This window comes from Fusarium oxysporum, chromosome I (assembly GCF_013085055.1).
Source record: "Fusarium oxysporum Fo47 chromosome I, complete sequence".
NCBI lineage: Eukaryota > Fungi > Ascomycota > Sordariomycetes > Hypocreales > Nectriaceae > Fusarium > Fusarium oxysporum.
The window spans coordinates 3536686-3549476 of record NC_072840.1 but is presented as its reverse complement, the minus strand read 5'-3'; the positions used below and the strand labels follow the sequence as shown (position 1 = coordinate 3549476).

The 12791-nt window shown below is 48.6% G+C and overlaps 6 protein-coding genes across 6 annotated transcripts; 4 read left to right on the top strand and 2 right to left on the bottom strand.

Moving 5' to 3' along the window:
* Positions 1–598: 598 nt before the first annotated feature.
* FOBCDRAFT_314204 (Six-hairpin glycosidase-like protein) lies at positions 599–3380 on the top strand (the record flags this gene model as incomplete). Its single annotated transcript, XM_031182276.3, has 2 exons — positions 599–1363; positions 1418–3380. 2 exons carry the CDS (start codon positions 599–601, stop codon positions 3146–3148), a joined length of 2496 nt encoding a protein of 831 aa, XP_031043044.2. The 3' UTR covers positions 3149–3380.
* A 136-nt stretch (positions 3381–3516) lies between these two features.
* On the top strand, positions 3517–4611 carry FOBCDRAFT_211977 (Shr3 amino acid permease chaperone). Its single transcript, XM_031182275.3, has 2 exons — positions 3517–3827; positions 3883–4611. The coding sequence occupies exons 1-2, from the start codon at positions 3740–3742 to the stop codon at positions 4461–4463; spliced, it is 669 nt and encodes a 222-aa protein (XP_031043043.1). The 5' UTR covers positions 3517–3739; the 3' UTR covers positions 4464–4611.
* Positions 4612–4908: 297 nt separating this feature from the next.
* Positions 4909–6229, bottom strand: FOBCDRAFT_235540 (thymidylate synthase/dCMP hydroxymethylase domain-containing protein; the record flags this gene model as incomplete). The annotated part of the gene is made up of 3 exons (XM_031182274.3): positions 4909–5758; positions 5810–5998; positions 6183–6229. 3 exons carry the CDS (start codon positions 6227–6229, stop codon positions 4909–4911), a joined length of 1086 nt encoding a protein of 361 aa, XP_031043042.3.
* Positions 6230–7351: 1122 nt separating this feature from the next.
* Positions 7352–8732, top strand: FOBCDRAFT_5183 (mitochondrial carrier domain-containing protein). The gene is made up of 2 exons (XM_031182272.3): positions 7352–7628; positions 7677–8732. Exons 1-2 carry the CDS (start codon positions 7521–7523, stop codon positions 8562–8564), a joined length of 996 nt encoding a protein of 331 aa, XP_031043040.2. The 5' UTR covers positions 7352–7520; the 3' UTR covers positions 8565–8732.
* Positions 8733–8899: 167 nt separating this feature from the next.
* Positions 8900–9570, bottom strand: FOBCDRAFT_195147 (TspO/MBR-related protein; the record flags this gene model as incomplete). Its single annotated transcript, XM_031182271.2, has 3 exons — positions 8900–9257; positions 9308–9395; positions 9459–9570. 3 exons carry the CDS (start codon positions 9568–9570, stop codon positions 8900–8902), a joined length of 558 nt encoding a protein of 185 aa, XP_031043039.2.
* A 453-nt stretch (positions 9571–10023) lies between these two features.
* On the top strand, positions 10024–12634 carry FOBCDRAFT_314199 (P-loop containing nucleoside triphosphate hydrolase protein). Its single transcript, XM_031182269.3, has 2 exons — positions 10024–10407; positions 10467–12634. The coding sequence occupies exons 1-2, from the start codon at positions 10359–10361 to the stop codon at positions 12227–12229; spliced, it is 1812 nt and encodes a 603-aa protein (XP_031043037.2). The 5' UTR covers positions 10024–10358; the 3' UTR covers positions 12230–12634.
* The last annotated feature ends 157 nt before the right edge of the window (positions 12635–12791 follow it).

The window sequence follows — 12791 nt, the reverse complement described above, 5'->3', positions numbered from 1 at the left end:
CTTAATTGTTTTCGGGACGCCCTCTTCATGTGGAAAAGGAGATGAGCTCCACGCATTGTATTTTCATGGATAGGCTACGCAAATATTGAGAAGCAGTCTGACGATAAAACTATTCGACTTAAAAGGAAGTCTATATATCGGATAGGATAAAACATTTGTTAGGCTTTAACTTACCTACCTATTTAGCAGCATCGACATATTGGAGCTTTATGGGGGTGTCTTTAAGCAGCCTCCAGATTTCATTTAGCTTATCAATGTTAGACTGCTTGGTCTATATAGAGAGCCCCGCCATAAGTATTAACAAACGCACAAAAGACATCTATACTCTATCGGAGGTTTCATCAGAATGCGGGGAAAACACATTGAATCTGGGGTAGTTTTCGTTCATCGGAATCGGTATGTGGAGGAAATGCCGAACCGAAGCCTGGACCCTCATTTATACCTTCAAGATTCTGCAAATCATCTCGGTGCATCTTCTGCCGACAACTAGTTCGATATGGAACGGCCATTGCTTCCCATGCATTACAAAAGGAGACGGTGAGAACGAGCACTTGAGGAGGAAGAGAAATGATGAACCAGCCACTTGTACTTCACCATCATGCTTGCTTTCAAGGCTATCCTTGTGGCGCTCTTACAAATTTCTTCTGCCTCACTAGGCACATCAAGATCAACATCAAAACCATGTCGAAGCGTGGCTCCGTCATTTTTGCCAGATGGAATTGCTGTAGATACAAGTTACAAAGCCAAGACATCCAAGCTCAGCAGGTTCACCCTCAACTCAAGATCCCGCGTTGCCACAGTCGACTACGGGACTGAACGTGCTGGGTTACCCTTCTTTGAGGTCGTCGAGCTGGAGAAGCCAGTCCAAGTTGAGCTGAGGTTCAGTGAGGCTTTCATTTACCTCAAAGAGCCGTGGTCAGATGGGCCCTATCTTTTTAACACAGGTCAGGCAAACAGCTTTCGAGTCGAAACATTCAACATCACACAACCAGGTTGTTACAAATCAAGATTCGTTCAGGGGGGGCAACGATGGCAAGCCCTTCGACTCTTGACTGACAGTTTTGTAACTATCAGAAACGTGGGGCTTGAGTCGACCATCAACACAGTTGAAGTTCGAGACCTTCCCGGTGCCTTCTCCTGCAGTGATAACATTTTGAATGACATCTGGAAGCTTGGTGCTCGGGCAACGATTGATTCGTGTTTGGGAAAGTCCACGCAACCAGCAGTATGGCAGATTGATCCCAACAACGGTGCATATGTTGCCAATCAACGCCCAGCAATGACCATTGAAGGCCATTCTTTCACTAACTATACACTGGAGTTCGATGCTTTCATCGACCGAGGTGGATTCTGGTGGGCAGTGGTATGATACACAACTCTTGTCTCAATGCGATATTTCTGACTAACAAACCCCCAGGCGCAACCGTTGGCATTAGATGGCCTCCACATTCAGTTAACGGGAGAAATGCCTTCCAGGTCGTCCTTCGCCAACACCAACAACACTGTGACGCCCCCAAACACTCTGCTCCTAGCAAGTGGGTTTGGATTTGTCAACCAGACCACTTTGCCATCTTATATCTTGGCTTCGACCAAGATTCCATTCTCGGTGAAGGAAAAGACCTGGTACCGCATCAAGACAGTGCTTGGTGGAGAAGGAAAGCTAGAGATTTCAGTTGATGGACGAGAAGTTCTAAAAGTCAACTTGACAAATTATGCCCCTGGAGGAAAACCTGTACCTACAACTGGGCCTTTCGGCTTTGGTGCTTGGCAAGACCAAGCAGCATATTTCCGGAATGCCATTGCCTATGACACTGCGAACAAATCTGTGATATACAGGAACCCGTTGACCGGCCCAGAAACACTAGTTGAATATGGGACGCAAGAAAACCTGGGTACTGTTTGTCTTGATGGCCCGAAAAGAGATCGCCTTGTTTGGTTGGGCGATTTCTACCATACGTCTCGCATCATCGGGGCCAGTACGGGTGGATTCAATTATACCAGAGGTACTTTCGACTTTTTGCTGCAAACTCAAATCCGGAGTGGGCAAATAGCCATAGCCCCCTATCTTGGGTACGACCCTACCAAAACTGGGACTCTTTCGCTAGAAAGAGTCTACGGTCTGGACGATTATCAGCTTTTGGGCTTCCTTGCATTCGCCCACTACATCCGGCAGACGAACGACCTCCAATACGCGAGGAAGACTTGGTCCCAATGGGAAAAGCAGCTGTCGTGGCTCGCCAGCAACATCAATCCCACAAGCGGCCTTGCTGACTTTGGCTTTACCTTCCTCGGTGCTGCCCAGGGAGGGTCCTTGGGCTCTTGTGCCACAGTCGAGACCCTCAATGCTGCTGCAGACATCGCCGAAGCAATTGGCAAGAAAACGTCTCCAAAGTACCGTAAGTTGGCGACTGACCTGGCACGATCAGTTAACCAGAAACTATGGAACAAAGCCCTGGGGACCTATGGTTATGCTTTGGGAGACCTAAATACTTCCTCAGTAGCTGGTACTGCTTTCTGCCTCTCATCCGATGTGGCGTCAAAGGAACGAGCAGTGTCTGCTGTTGCAGCCCTTGACGAGTTACAGCTTGGCCTGGGGTACAAAGATCGTTCGACTCTCGATGATCACGGTATCGAAACTAAGATCTCTCCTAACACTAACGGACTTCTCCTCCAGGCCATTCTCGCCGGCGAGGACTGGGACAGGGCCGCCAAGCTGATATACAACGTCTGGGGTGCAATGTTGAAAGACCCTGAGACAAGGAGCGGCGCAAGTTGGGAGTATCTCACGCCTTCCGGTCAGCCAGGCCTGGGTGCTTTCACTAGCCTGGGTCACCCGTGGGGAGGCGCCGCAACCTACATCCTTACCGAATGGGTCGCTGGTTTGCGAAGTGCTGATGGTATTCAGGGCTTCGGGTACAAGAACTGGGTAGTGAACCCAGAGCTTGGAGCTCACATGGGTCTTTCTCATGCGAGTGCAAAGGTTCCTCTATATCCATCAGGAGAACTCGAAGTCAAGTGGTCTATTAAGTCAAAGAAAATGGCCGTTCAGATAAAGGCACCTCCTGAGACAAAGGGTGTTTTCTGGATTGGCAAGAAGAAGAAAACGTTGGAAAACGACTCAAGCTATCAATTCACTATTCAATTATAGATGTTTGATTGTGGCGTTGATGGGGATATTAGCCTCCAAAGATCCTGAGTCTTCTATTCTAACATCTATCCTGGGGATTCGTCGGCAAGGCGAGGCACGCATTATATTAATAAGACGATTCTCTTTCGCTGGCCTCGAGTTTCTAGCGGCCAAGAGACAGGTCAGAACCTTGATATTATGGAAGTCAGAATGAGAACAATTATCCAAACTATAAGTACCTTGAATATGTAAAATGGACGATGTTTGCGGATTTGTTATCAAACATCAGTTGTGGCTCCGCACGCTACTCCGCAAGTCTCCAGTCTACCACCGATTTGGAAGGTAGGTGACCTGCTAGCCTAGCTTGGTGGTACCCTTACTTTCGTCCCACCACCTCTCCTCTTCAGTTCTCTCCTCTCCTCCTCCACATCTATCTAACACGTCCATCGTCACTATCACCGAGTTTGATCTCGAGCGCACTGCGGTATTGCTCATCTGGCTCAATTCTCGCGCATTGTCGTTGTCCAGCTATCACGGGACACCTCCTACGCAACTCCGCATTTTGCGACAAACCTTTTGCGCCTACTACAAAACCCCTCCAAATCAATCATCATGACCTCCTTCATCGATTATTCTAAGAACACCAGGTCGAAGAATTACCATGGATCCGGCTCATTTGCAACCTTTATGATCATCGCTCGTAAGTGGACCGTACGCGACCAATCTATCGCATTCGCGCTGATCCATGTCTCTAGCTGTGTGCTTCTTCCTGGGCATCCTTTTTGCCTCATTCCCTTACGACTTCCCTCTTCTATGGACCAAGGCTCCTGTGCCCGATAACTTCTTTGATCACCTCGAAACACATCTGAAGTTTGTACACCAGTCTCCGGCGCTCATTAGCCGTATCCTCCACATTGTCATCTCTATCGGCTTCATCGGTTTCTTTATTAAGCTCTTCCGCCCCAGTGAGGCCAACTTCCTGTTTGACGGCGCGTCCCTCATTCTTTACCTGATTGGTTTCGGTGTCTACGTCGCCAACATTGTCAAGGCTCTCCGAAGTGTTAGTGCCGAGATCTGGACCAACGACGGCTTCGATGGCAAGACTCACGAGGGTGAGAGCGGCGAGCTTATTCTTGGTCGTGAGGACAGCTTGAAGGTTCTTTCGGCCAGCAATACCATTCTTGCCCTTGTTCTTGTTGGCATTCTCGTTCTGCAAGTCGGCGAGTGGTATGCCGAGAAGAAGGAGGCTGATGACGCCGCCGCTGTCGATGCCAAGGAGGCCTCTGAAAAGAAGGAGGGTTCCCCTAGCAAGGCCTCCACCAAGAAGAAGCAGTAAAATGCTCTTTCAGTGTAGCATCGCAATGTCAGGGTTAACGACTTGTGGGTTCGGGTGGTTATTTAGATAAGTGCGTTCATTGCACACAAATGCACTAGTCACTGTATAACTTGTAAATTATTTAATCGACATCCCGTGTGCTTCCCCAGTTGTCACTCTGTTCTTCATTCCGATTTGACCCAACATCACCACCGTATAGAATGATAAGAAGCGATGGACTCTATCATTATGAGCTCTCGTGCCAATCACTTCAGGAGGCATATACGAATATACAGATCCAGGAAGTAGTGTGCATGACAGTCGGGTTTCTGTACGAAGCAATATTCAATCTCAATAAGCATAAATGCACACGCGGGAGCCAACACGGCCCCTCGTTACTTAACTCTAACAACGCAGTCTATTTCGAGCTTTCGATAAATTATAGTACACCACATTATTACACGAATCATACAGACATTTTCATCGCAATTGTCTTATGAGGGTCGTAGCCCTTAATGGTGAAATCTTCCGCTCTCCATCCGTCAATACTTCCGCCCTTTTCTCGTGAAATTTCCAACTCGGGGAAGTTTCGTGGCTCACGCTCTAATTGAGTGTTGAGGGCGTCAACGTGGTCGAGGTACACATGAGCGTCACCCATGACATGAGTAAGGCTTCCAGGAACTAGTTCACAAACATGGGCAAGCATGTGAGTTAACAGCGCGTAGCTGGCAATGTTGAAGGGAACGCCCAAACCCATATCGCAAGACCTTTGATAAAGCTGACAATGAAGATGGCCCTGAGGCTTAGTTTCTGAGTCATCATCCTTGCTCCGAGGATAGGAGACGTAGAACTGCGCGAACATGTGGCAAGGTGGCAGAACCATCTTCTTCATATCGGCAGGGTTCCAGGCAGAAAGAACCAGGCGGCGGTCATAAGGGTTAGTTCGTAGTTTGTGGATGATCTCGGCAAGCTGGTCTACACCCTGACCTGTGTAATCCGTCTTGGCATCAATATATTCGGCACCAAAGTGTCGCCATTGGAAGCCATACACGGGGCCGAGATCGCCGATCTCACGATGATTGAGGCCGAGGTTGTCAAGAAATTCGCGAGATCCATTGCCATCCCAGATCTTGATGCCAGCTTCACTGAGGCTGTTAGAGGAAGTGTTGCCTTCGATGAACCACAAGAGCTCGGCAATGACTGCTCGGGTGAAGACACGCTTTGTAGTAAGGAGAGGAAGAACGGGAATTCCGTTCTTGTTCAGTGAGAATTTCAGGGGCCGAGGAGCGAAGATGGAGTATGTACCAGTGCCGGTGCTATGTGGATGATTAGAGTGTTGCCTGGTAATAGATGCTACCTTCTCTTACCGGTCCGGTCGACGCTCGCCGTTTTCAAGGATTTCTCGGACAAGATCAAGATATTGATGCTCTTCGTGGTTGATCGACTTTGAGCCGTTCGAAGGCTTTGAATCCACGATATTCTGTGTCATGGTCATACTGAGAGTGAGTATTGTTGGCTGCTGCTTGGGAATGATTGGGTCCAGATGTATTGAAATCCTAGGTAACCAGATTCCCGAGAGCGGATGAAATCAATTAAACTTGCAGTCGCGTCGTGTCGCGTAAACGCGACCACCCCGCTGCCCCACCATCGTTCTGGAGTTGGTGGAGAATACTTAAACCGAACCGAATATCAGGGTCCAAGGATGGGACACCTACCTAGGTAGGGAAGGTAAGTACGTACCTTATCCAGCTCATGAGTGGTGCTTTCTCAGGTACGAGGTCATACATGGCAAACCAACATACTAGAGCATTTACTGAGCATTCAAATTGGCTTGAGATTTCTCTGGACTTCCGATGCAATGATTGGGAGCGAGAAACGGCCCAAATTCTAGCATGGAAGTTGGAGAATACTGGACGTTTCTTGACCGAGCGACTTGGTGTTGTTTTCGACGCGGGTTAATATGGAAATAGTGCCTAAGATGGTTCTTTAGCACACTGCAAAGGTTCTTGTTAAGGAGTGTTTCCACCTACGCAGAATTTTATCCTTGACTAGGTGCAACTGGGTTACGGTTTGCCTAGACATCTCCTGGTCTTTGGTTGATGCACCGGTGTCGGAGTGGGTAATCTTATCAATCAGCGATCAAGGTGCAGGACGCTAGTCAGGAAACTTCCCCAAGGGGTCAAGGTCCATTCCATATTGCAGGGGAATTCCAATTGATCAGGGAGATCAACTTTGCAAATGGATCCGTTTGACCCGGAACACTACTCAGACGATATTGAGAAAAACCCCTCGTCCCCTGTTGAACCACAATTATACGAGACGAACGTAAAGGAACCCTTGAAACATCCAGCTCCAAGGTGTGCACGTTCGATCTGATAAAGAAAACTATAGTCTGATTGGTTGAATCTTTGTGAAAAGCGGGCGATCTGATGTCACATGCTGAAATGTATAGAGAATTTTCTCTTTGGGGCCTGATGCCCGAAAACGACTCTCACAGCAAGCATCTCTCTGCGTGACGGTTCACCTTGCAAATTCGCAGCACAGGGCAGCGATTATATGTCACAGGCATTGCCCACAAAGTTGCGTTGCACCTTGACAGATCAGCTTGCCCTGTAGCTGCGAGGACATCATATCCTTCTAATCCTCGTTTACCGACTTTCGGCGGTTGTTCCACTGACTGCGACTGCGCTTCAGCGACACATAGCACAGCTATATCCGATGCATCCCGCACCCTAAACATCTCAAATTTGTCTACTTGTCAACCACCTGGGTAGCTTCTGGATACTGCTCGGCGATACATCGAATTTAAAGGCACCAAGTACCCCGAAACTGCAGCCTTAGTCTGTGTATCTACCTTGCCTTACCTTAACTACCTTACTGGACCCATCCTCCGATCGCTTATAATATCACTGGAGTGCCCCTCCTTCGAAGCTTTTTGACAATACTTACTAGGTAGCCACGACACCGCTTTCCAACACTTGCTGTCAACCCTAAATAGGGTGCTCAACATTATACGTCGTTTCTCTTCGCCCGTACATTCTTCTCTCGAGATCGCATTTGATTAGCGCCATCGTTTCCATGGAGCCTAGCCCTGTATCTGTGGAGGTTGCTGGCCATGCGCCCAACTTCTCCCTCAAGGAAAAGACGGCGCTTATGGAGGCATTTGAAGACGTACTATGCGGATCGGTATGTGTCTTCGTTTGAGCCAGTTCTTTGAATACTGACTTTTATCAGTTTGCTGGCGCTGTGGGCAAATACATCGAGTATCCGTTCGATACGGTCAAAGTGCGGTTACAGAGTCAGCCCGATCATCTCCCCTTAAGATATTCTGGTCCATTGGATTGCTTCCGGCAGTCTATCAAAAGTGATGGAGTTCTGGGGCTCTATCGTGGCATTACAGCTCCCCTAGTGGGTGCTGCAGCAGAAACAAGCAGTCTATTTCTATTCGAGAGTCTTGGTCGTGAATTACTGTTCACAAGCAGCCTAGTTTCCCGAGAACAAGGACTCTCACTGCCATATCTCTGGCTGACAGGTGCATTTTCTGGAGCTTTCACTTCGTTTGTCCTCACTCCAATTGAGCTTGTCAAGTGTAGGATTCAGGCTCCCATGTCGGCTGATGGATCTGCCGGCCCTCCTCTCCGCCCTATACCTGTCATCAAGCAGGTTTTCCGCCATGAAGGCCTTCGGGGCTTTTGGCATGGTCAGCTTGGTACACTGATTCGAGAGGCTGGTGGTGGTTCTGCTTGGTTTGGTGCCAAGGAGACAGTAACAAGCATGTTCTACCAGCTCAAGACGAAGACCGCGACATCAGCAACAGAGAAGCAGATAATTCTTGATACACCCTTGCCTTTCTGGCAGCAAGCGATTGCTGGCGCATCAGCGGGTGTGTCATACAACTTCCTCTTCTTTCCTGCAGACACCATCAAATCACGCATGCAAACCTCGACTGTCAGTGATCTACGCCAACGACGAACATTCTGGAAAGAGGGAGCGATACTTTGGGAACAACATGGGATACGAGGCATGTACCGTGGCTGTGGTATTACATGCCTCCGGTCTGCGCCAAGCTCTGCCTTCATATTCATGGTTTATGATGGGATGAAGCGGCACTTTCCTCTTTGATGATAACGGAAAAGAAAACTGGTCGAGATGATGTGTGTGATAGATCGAGTTTCAATATTACTTGGAAAGGAAATTTTATCTACGGATAGCAGCGACTGGTCCAAGCATCTATGGCGTTCAAATTTTGGTTCGACATAATGTCGATTATTGAATTGGAGCATCAATAGAGGGTATCTCTCTGGGGTCGAAAGAAGATAGCAAGGACGATGCTTTTGATATTAAGGGGATAGAGCGAGTTTGGCTTTGAAATAACACAAGCGCAACAACATATAACAGTCCTTGTTGTAGATCAATACCCATGACTTATGCAGAACTGCATTCATCATAAGATGGGCTTACTCGTCCTTTACCTCCTTGGTCTTCAAGTCCCAGTTGTTCAGATGACCAATGGAAGTGCATAGGTAGGTCGCAAAGCTGAGCCAGCCGAGGTAGGGAACTTGACTCCACGCAGCAACAGAATCAATGGAACTGTAGAGGTAAGTAAGGTAGCCGTTGACGCCGAGCAGGGTCACAATGTCAACCGACGCCTCGATTGGTCGATACAAGCCGAAGAAGAGGGGGGTCCAAATAAGGTTGAGGCCGAGTTGAATTGAGTAGAGCGTCATTGCACGTCGAGTGTTCACGATAGTCTCAGGGCTTGAGAAGGGAGAAAGACCAATGTCAGCAACTCGGTAGGCGGCATAACCCATGAGACTGAGAAGGGTTAGTTATGAACGTCAATGACTTAGCCTGGCGATCCTCACCCGTAGAGGACGGTCCAGACAGGGCCAAACAGCCATGGCGGAGGTTGAACCGAAGGTTTCTTGAGAGCAAGATAGGTCTTCTGAGTCTCTAAAGCCAGGCAATGAATTAGTCAATAGTGATCGATTGATATGGACGTGAAGGTCAACTCACGAGTGGCACTGAAGCCAACGGCTGTCCCAAGGCCAATGGGCAGCAAGACGGATAGGGCGGGCTTCAGGAAGACCGCGTCAGGCAGTGTGAGCGCGGGAATATATGTAGTCATGATGAGCACTTTACTGTCGGCGATCTTGTTGGCAGTAGATGAGGGATGAGCAGAGAAATTAATTTAGAGGTATCACAGCTGCATGATAATATCCAACGACTGAAGGACAATGACGTAATCCATTTTTGGGGGAAGGTATCCAATGCCGAGGCCCGGAGTTGTCAGATCATTAATTAGGTGTAGAGTGGGCTGACAGATTCAAAACTCAGATGCAGAGCATAAAATGGCTCCATCACGATCGAATTAAATGCCATGAATCTATGCAAAGTAGACCTGTCAATGCTTCTCGGTAGCGAACTGGCTACTCAAATAAGACAAGGGGAAATTTCTTGTGACTCGGTCTCTAAGCAACGAATACGTACTCCTGTACTCTGTAGTAGGCTACCCTCTCCACCGTAAATTGATATCCAATCCAATTATCACATCAGCGGACCAATGACCAGCCGCGATTCTCAGGGGTCTGGGGCTTGATTTACGCGTTAGAGTGGTGAATTGTGGCTGACTTAACCGCGTCTCAGTGCACTGGCCACATGTTTAATTGATCGTGGCCCGCAGGTCGCGTTTCTACGCGACTTCAACACGTCTTATGCCATATCGTGGCGCGAAGCGCCCTGAGTAATGGGGCTCCATTCTTAATATTCGACGCAGGACATAACCTGCAGTTGCTTTCGGCAAGCACCCCTCTTGCAACTTCCAGACCTTCACAACCCTATACCACTAATTGTTGGAAAGTGCTCTCGGCTTACAACTCTGCATATCTACACAAGTTGGAAGGAACCATTATAGCCATGGTTCGAGCAACACTAGGAAAGAGAGCCCGCGGCATTGATGAAACTGGTGAGTCTCTTCTGGCGGAAGGAACAAGAGCCTTGCTTTACTAATATTATGATTTAAAGACATGCCCTGCCCAGTGGCTACTCCTACGAAACGAAGTCGCCGCCTTGCAAAGACTGTTTCATACAACGACGAGAACCAAGATCCTGCATACTCCCCGTTCGATGATGATGAAGAAAACGACATATTGGCCGAGCTACCTGCCCGGAACCGAAAGTCTCCCTCACAAGCATCCACAAAGCAGAATCCTGTTACACCCTCGACACCCCGGCATCGAGATGCACTTTCAGTACCTCCTACTACGCCTCGGCATGCTGTCATGTCGGCAGGCAAACTCTTCAAGCGACTCACACCACAAACACCACTTTCACCAAGCACCATCCAAACCATTTACCATTCAGCACGACAATTGTTTGCCCGTGGAGCTGAGCCTGGCCAACTTATCGGCCGAGATGCAGAACGAAACCAGTTAATGGAATTCCTCGGACGATGCTCTTCGCCTACCCCTAACGGTTGCCTTTATGTGAGCGGTCCACCAGGCACGGGCAAAAGTGCCATGATTACCGAGATAACTCGACAGTTTGCCAACCGCAAAGGTGTCATGTCTGCATATGTCAACTGCATGAGTGTCAAGTCTTCTAAAGATCTCTACACCACACTTCTCGGCGCGCTTGGCCAAGGTTTCGACTCTTCCGAGGCAGATGCGATTTCGAGCTTGCAGGCTATGTTCGTGCCCAAGACACAGTCGGCAACCGTCTATCTTGTTACCCTGGACGAGATCGACCACATTTTAACGATGGGTCTGGAAAGTCTGTATCGCGTGTTTGAGTGGTCGCTACAAAAGAACTCATGCCTGGTTCTTGTCGGTATTGCCAACGCCCTGGACTTAACTGATCGTTTCCTCCCTCGACTCAAGGCCAAGAACCTGAAGCCTGATCTTCTGCCATTCCTGCCCTATACCGCAGCCCAGGTCAAGAACATTATCACCATGCGACTCAAGTCCCTGATGCCTGCTGATGGAAAGGAGGGTCACGTGCCATTCATTCACCCTGCTGCTATTGAACTCTGCTCCCGCAAGGTTTCGAGTCAGACTGGGGACCTTCGCAAAGCCTTCGAGATCTGTCGCCGTGCACTTGACTTGATTGAGACCGAAACGCGTCAGAAGTACGAGGAAGAAGCGAGGGAGGAACTTCTACAGATGACCCCTTCGAAACGACCTCTTGGGGAAAACATCAACGGCGCGTCCGGTGGTTCAAAGACCGTGTTTCAACTAATGGCGAATTCTTTGAAGGCTCTCACAGCAGAAACTGCACCCCGAGCATCGATCGGACATCTGAACAAAATCACAGCAGCAGCTTTCAGCAACGGAACGACACAACGACTCAAGGCACTTAACCTCCAGCAGAAGGCAGCACTCTGTGCCTTGATAGCTTATGAGAAACGAACCCGGGCTGCCGCTAAGATGGCCAACAACGGCGCCACACCTTCCAAAAAGAAGTTTTTGGCACCAACTATCAAGACTTTATTCGATGCTTACTGTCAGCTCTGTACCCGCGATTCGGTTTTGCACCCTTTATCGAGCTCTGAATTCCGCGAGGTTGCCGGCAGTCTCGAAACATTGGGGTTAGTCAACGCATCCGATGGAAAGACCGGAAGCCTTGCCGCACCACAAACACCCAGCAAGCGAGGTCGCAAGACTCTTGCCGCAAGTGGAGATGAGCGGAGAATCACGAGCTGTGTTGTAGAAAAAGAGATCGAATCTGTAGCCGACGGCGTTGGCGCAGGCATCCTAAAAAGTATTTTGAGTGGAGAAGCATTGGATTAGACTGCAAAAAGCATTCAACGGGAAGGTATCATGGCATAGCACTGTATGGCGTTTTGGCTTGAGTTATTAACGATGGGTTCTTTTCATTACTCTTCATCATTGTCTTGTATCATACTGCGCCAGGCGGTAGCATGGGTCTGGGCGGGATTCCAGAACTCTTTGGATGGATAATGATACCATGTACCTATGTAATTGTAGTTTGAGATTTGTTTGAGCCGCAGCATAGAATTGGTTGGGGGTGACGAACAGACTAGAAAGTTAAAAAGGCATGGATAACATAGAACAAAGGAATACATTGGAAACCACCTCATTGAAATGGTTGAGTGCCATGGCTCCTTGTCGAATAGACCTTTCGTTACCTCATAGCTTTTTACACTCGCGGAAATTTCATAGAGTCTAGCAGAGTCGATAACAGTCGAGAACCCTGTCAGCCTACCTAGCCAGATGCAATGTGCCCTTGCATTATTTTGACGATATCAAAAGCATCTCTACATATATTGCAACCTAGGATTCGTCGGCCTCACCCCACGACAAGGTTGCACTAAGGAACGTGTCTGTCGCG

Coding starts and splice junctions, on each gene's coding strand:
- FOBCDRAFT_5183 (XM_031182272.3), top strand. CDS start 7,521: ATGGAGCCTAGCCCTGTATCTGTGGAGGTTGCTGGCCATGCGCCCAAC. Junction 7,629..7,676: donor AAGACGTACTATGCGGATCG/GTATGTGTCTTC, acceptor GACTTTTATCAG/TTTGCTGGCGCTGTGGGCAA.
- FOBCDRAFT_314199 (XM_031182269.3), top strand. CDS start 10,359: ATGGTTCGAGCAACACTAGGAAAGAGAGCCCGCGGCATTGATGAAACT. Junction 10,408..10,466: donor CCGCGGCATTGATGAAACTG/GTGAGTCTCTTC, acceptor TATGATTTAAAG/ACATGCCCTGCCCAGTGGCT.
- FOBCDRAFT_211977 (XM_031182275.3), top strand. CDS start 3,740: ATGACCTCCTTCATCGATTATTCTAAGAACACCAGGTCGAAGAATTAC. Junction 3,828..3,882: donor AACCTTTATGATCATCGCTC/GTAAGTGGACCG, acceptor CCATGTCTCTAG/CTGTGTGCTTCTTCCTGGGC.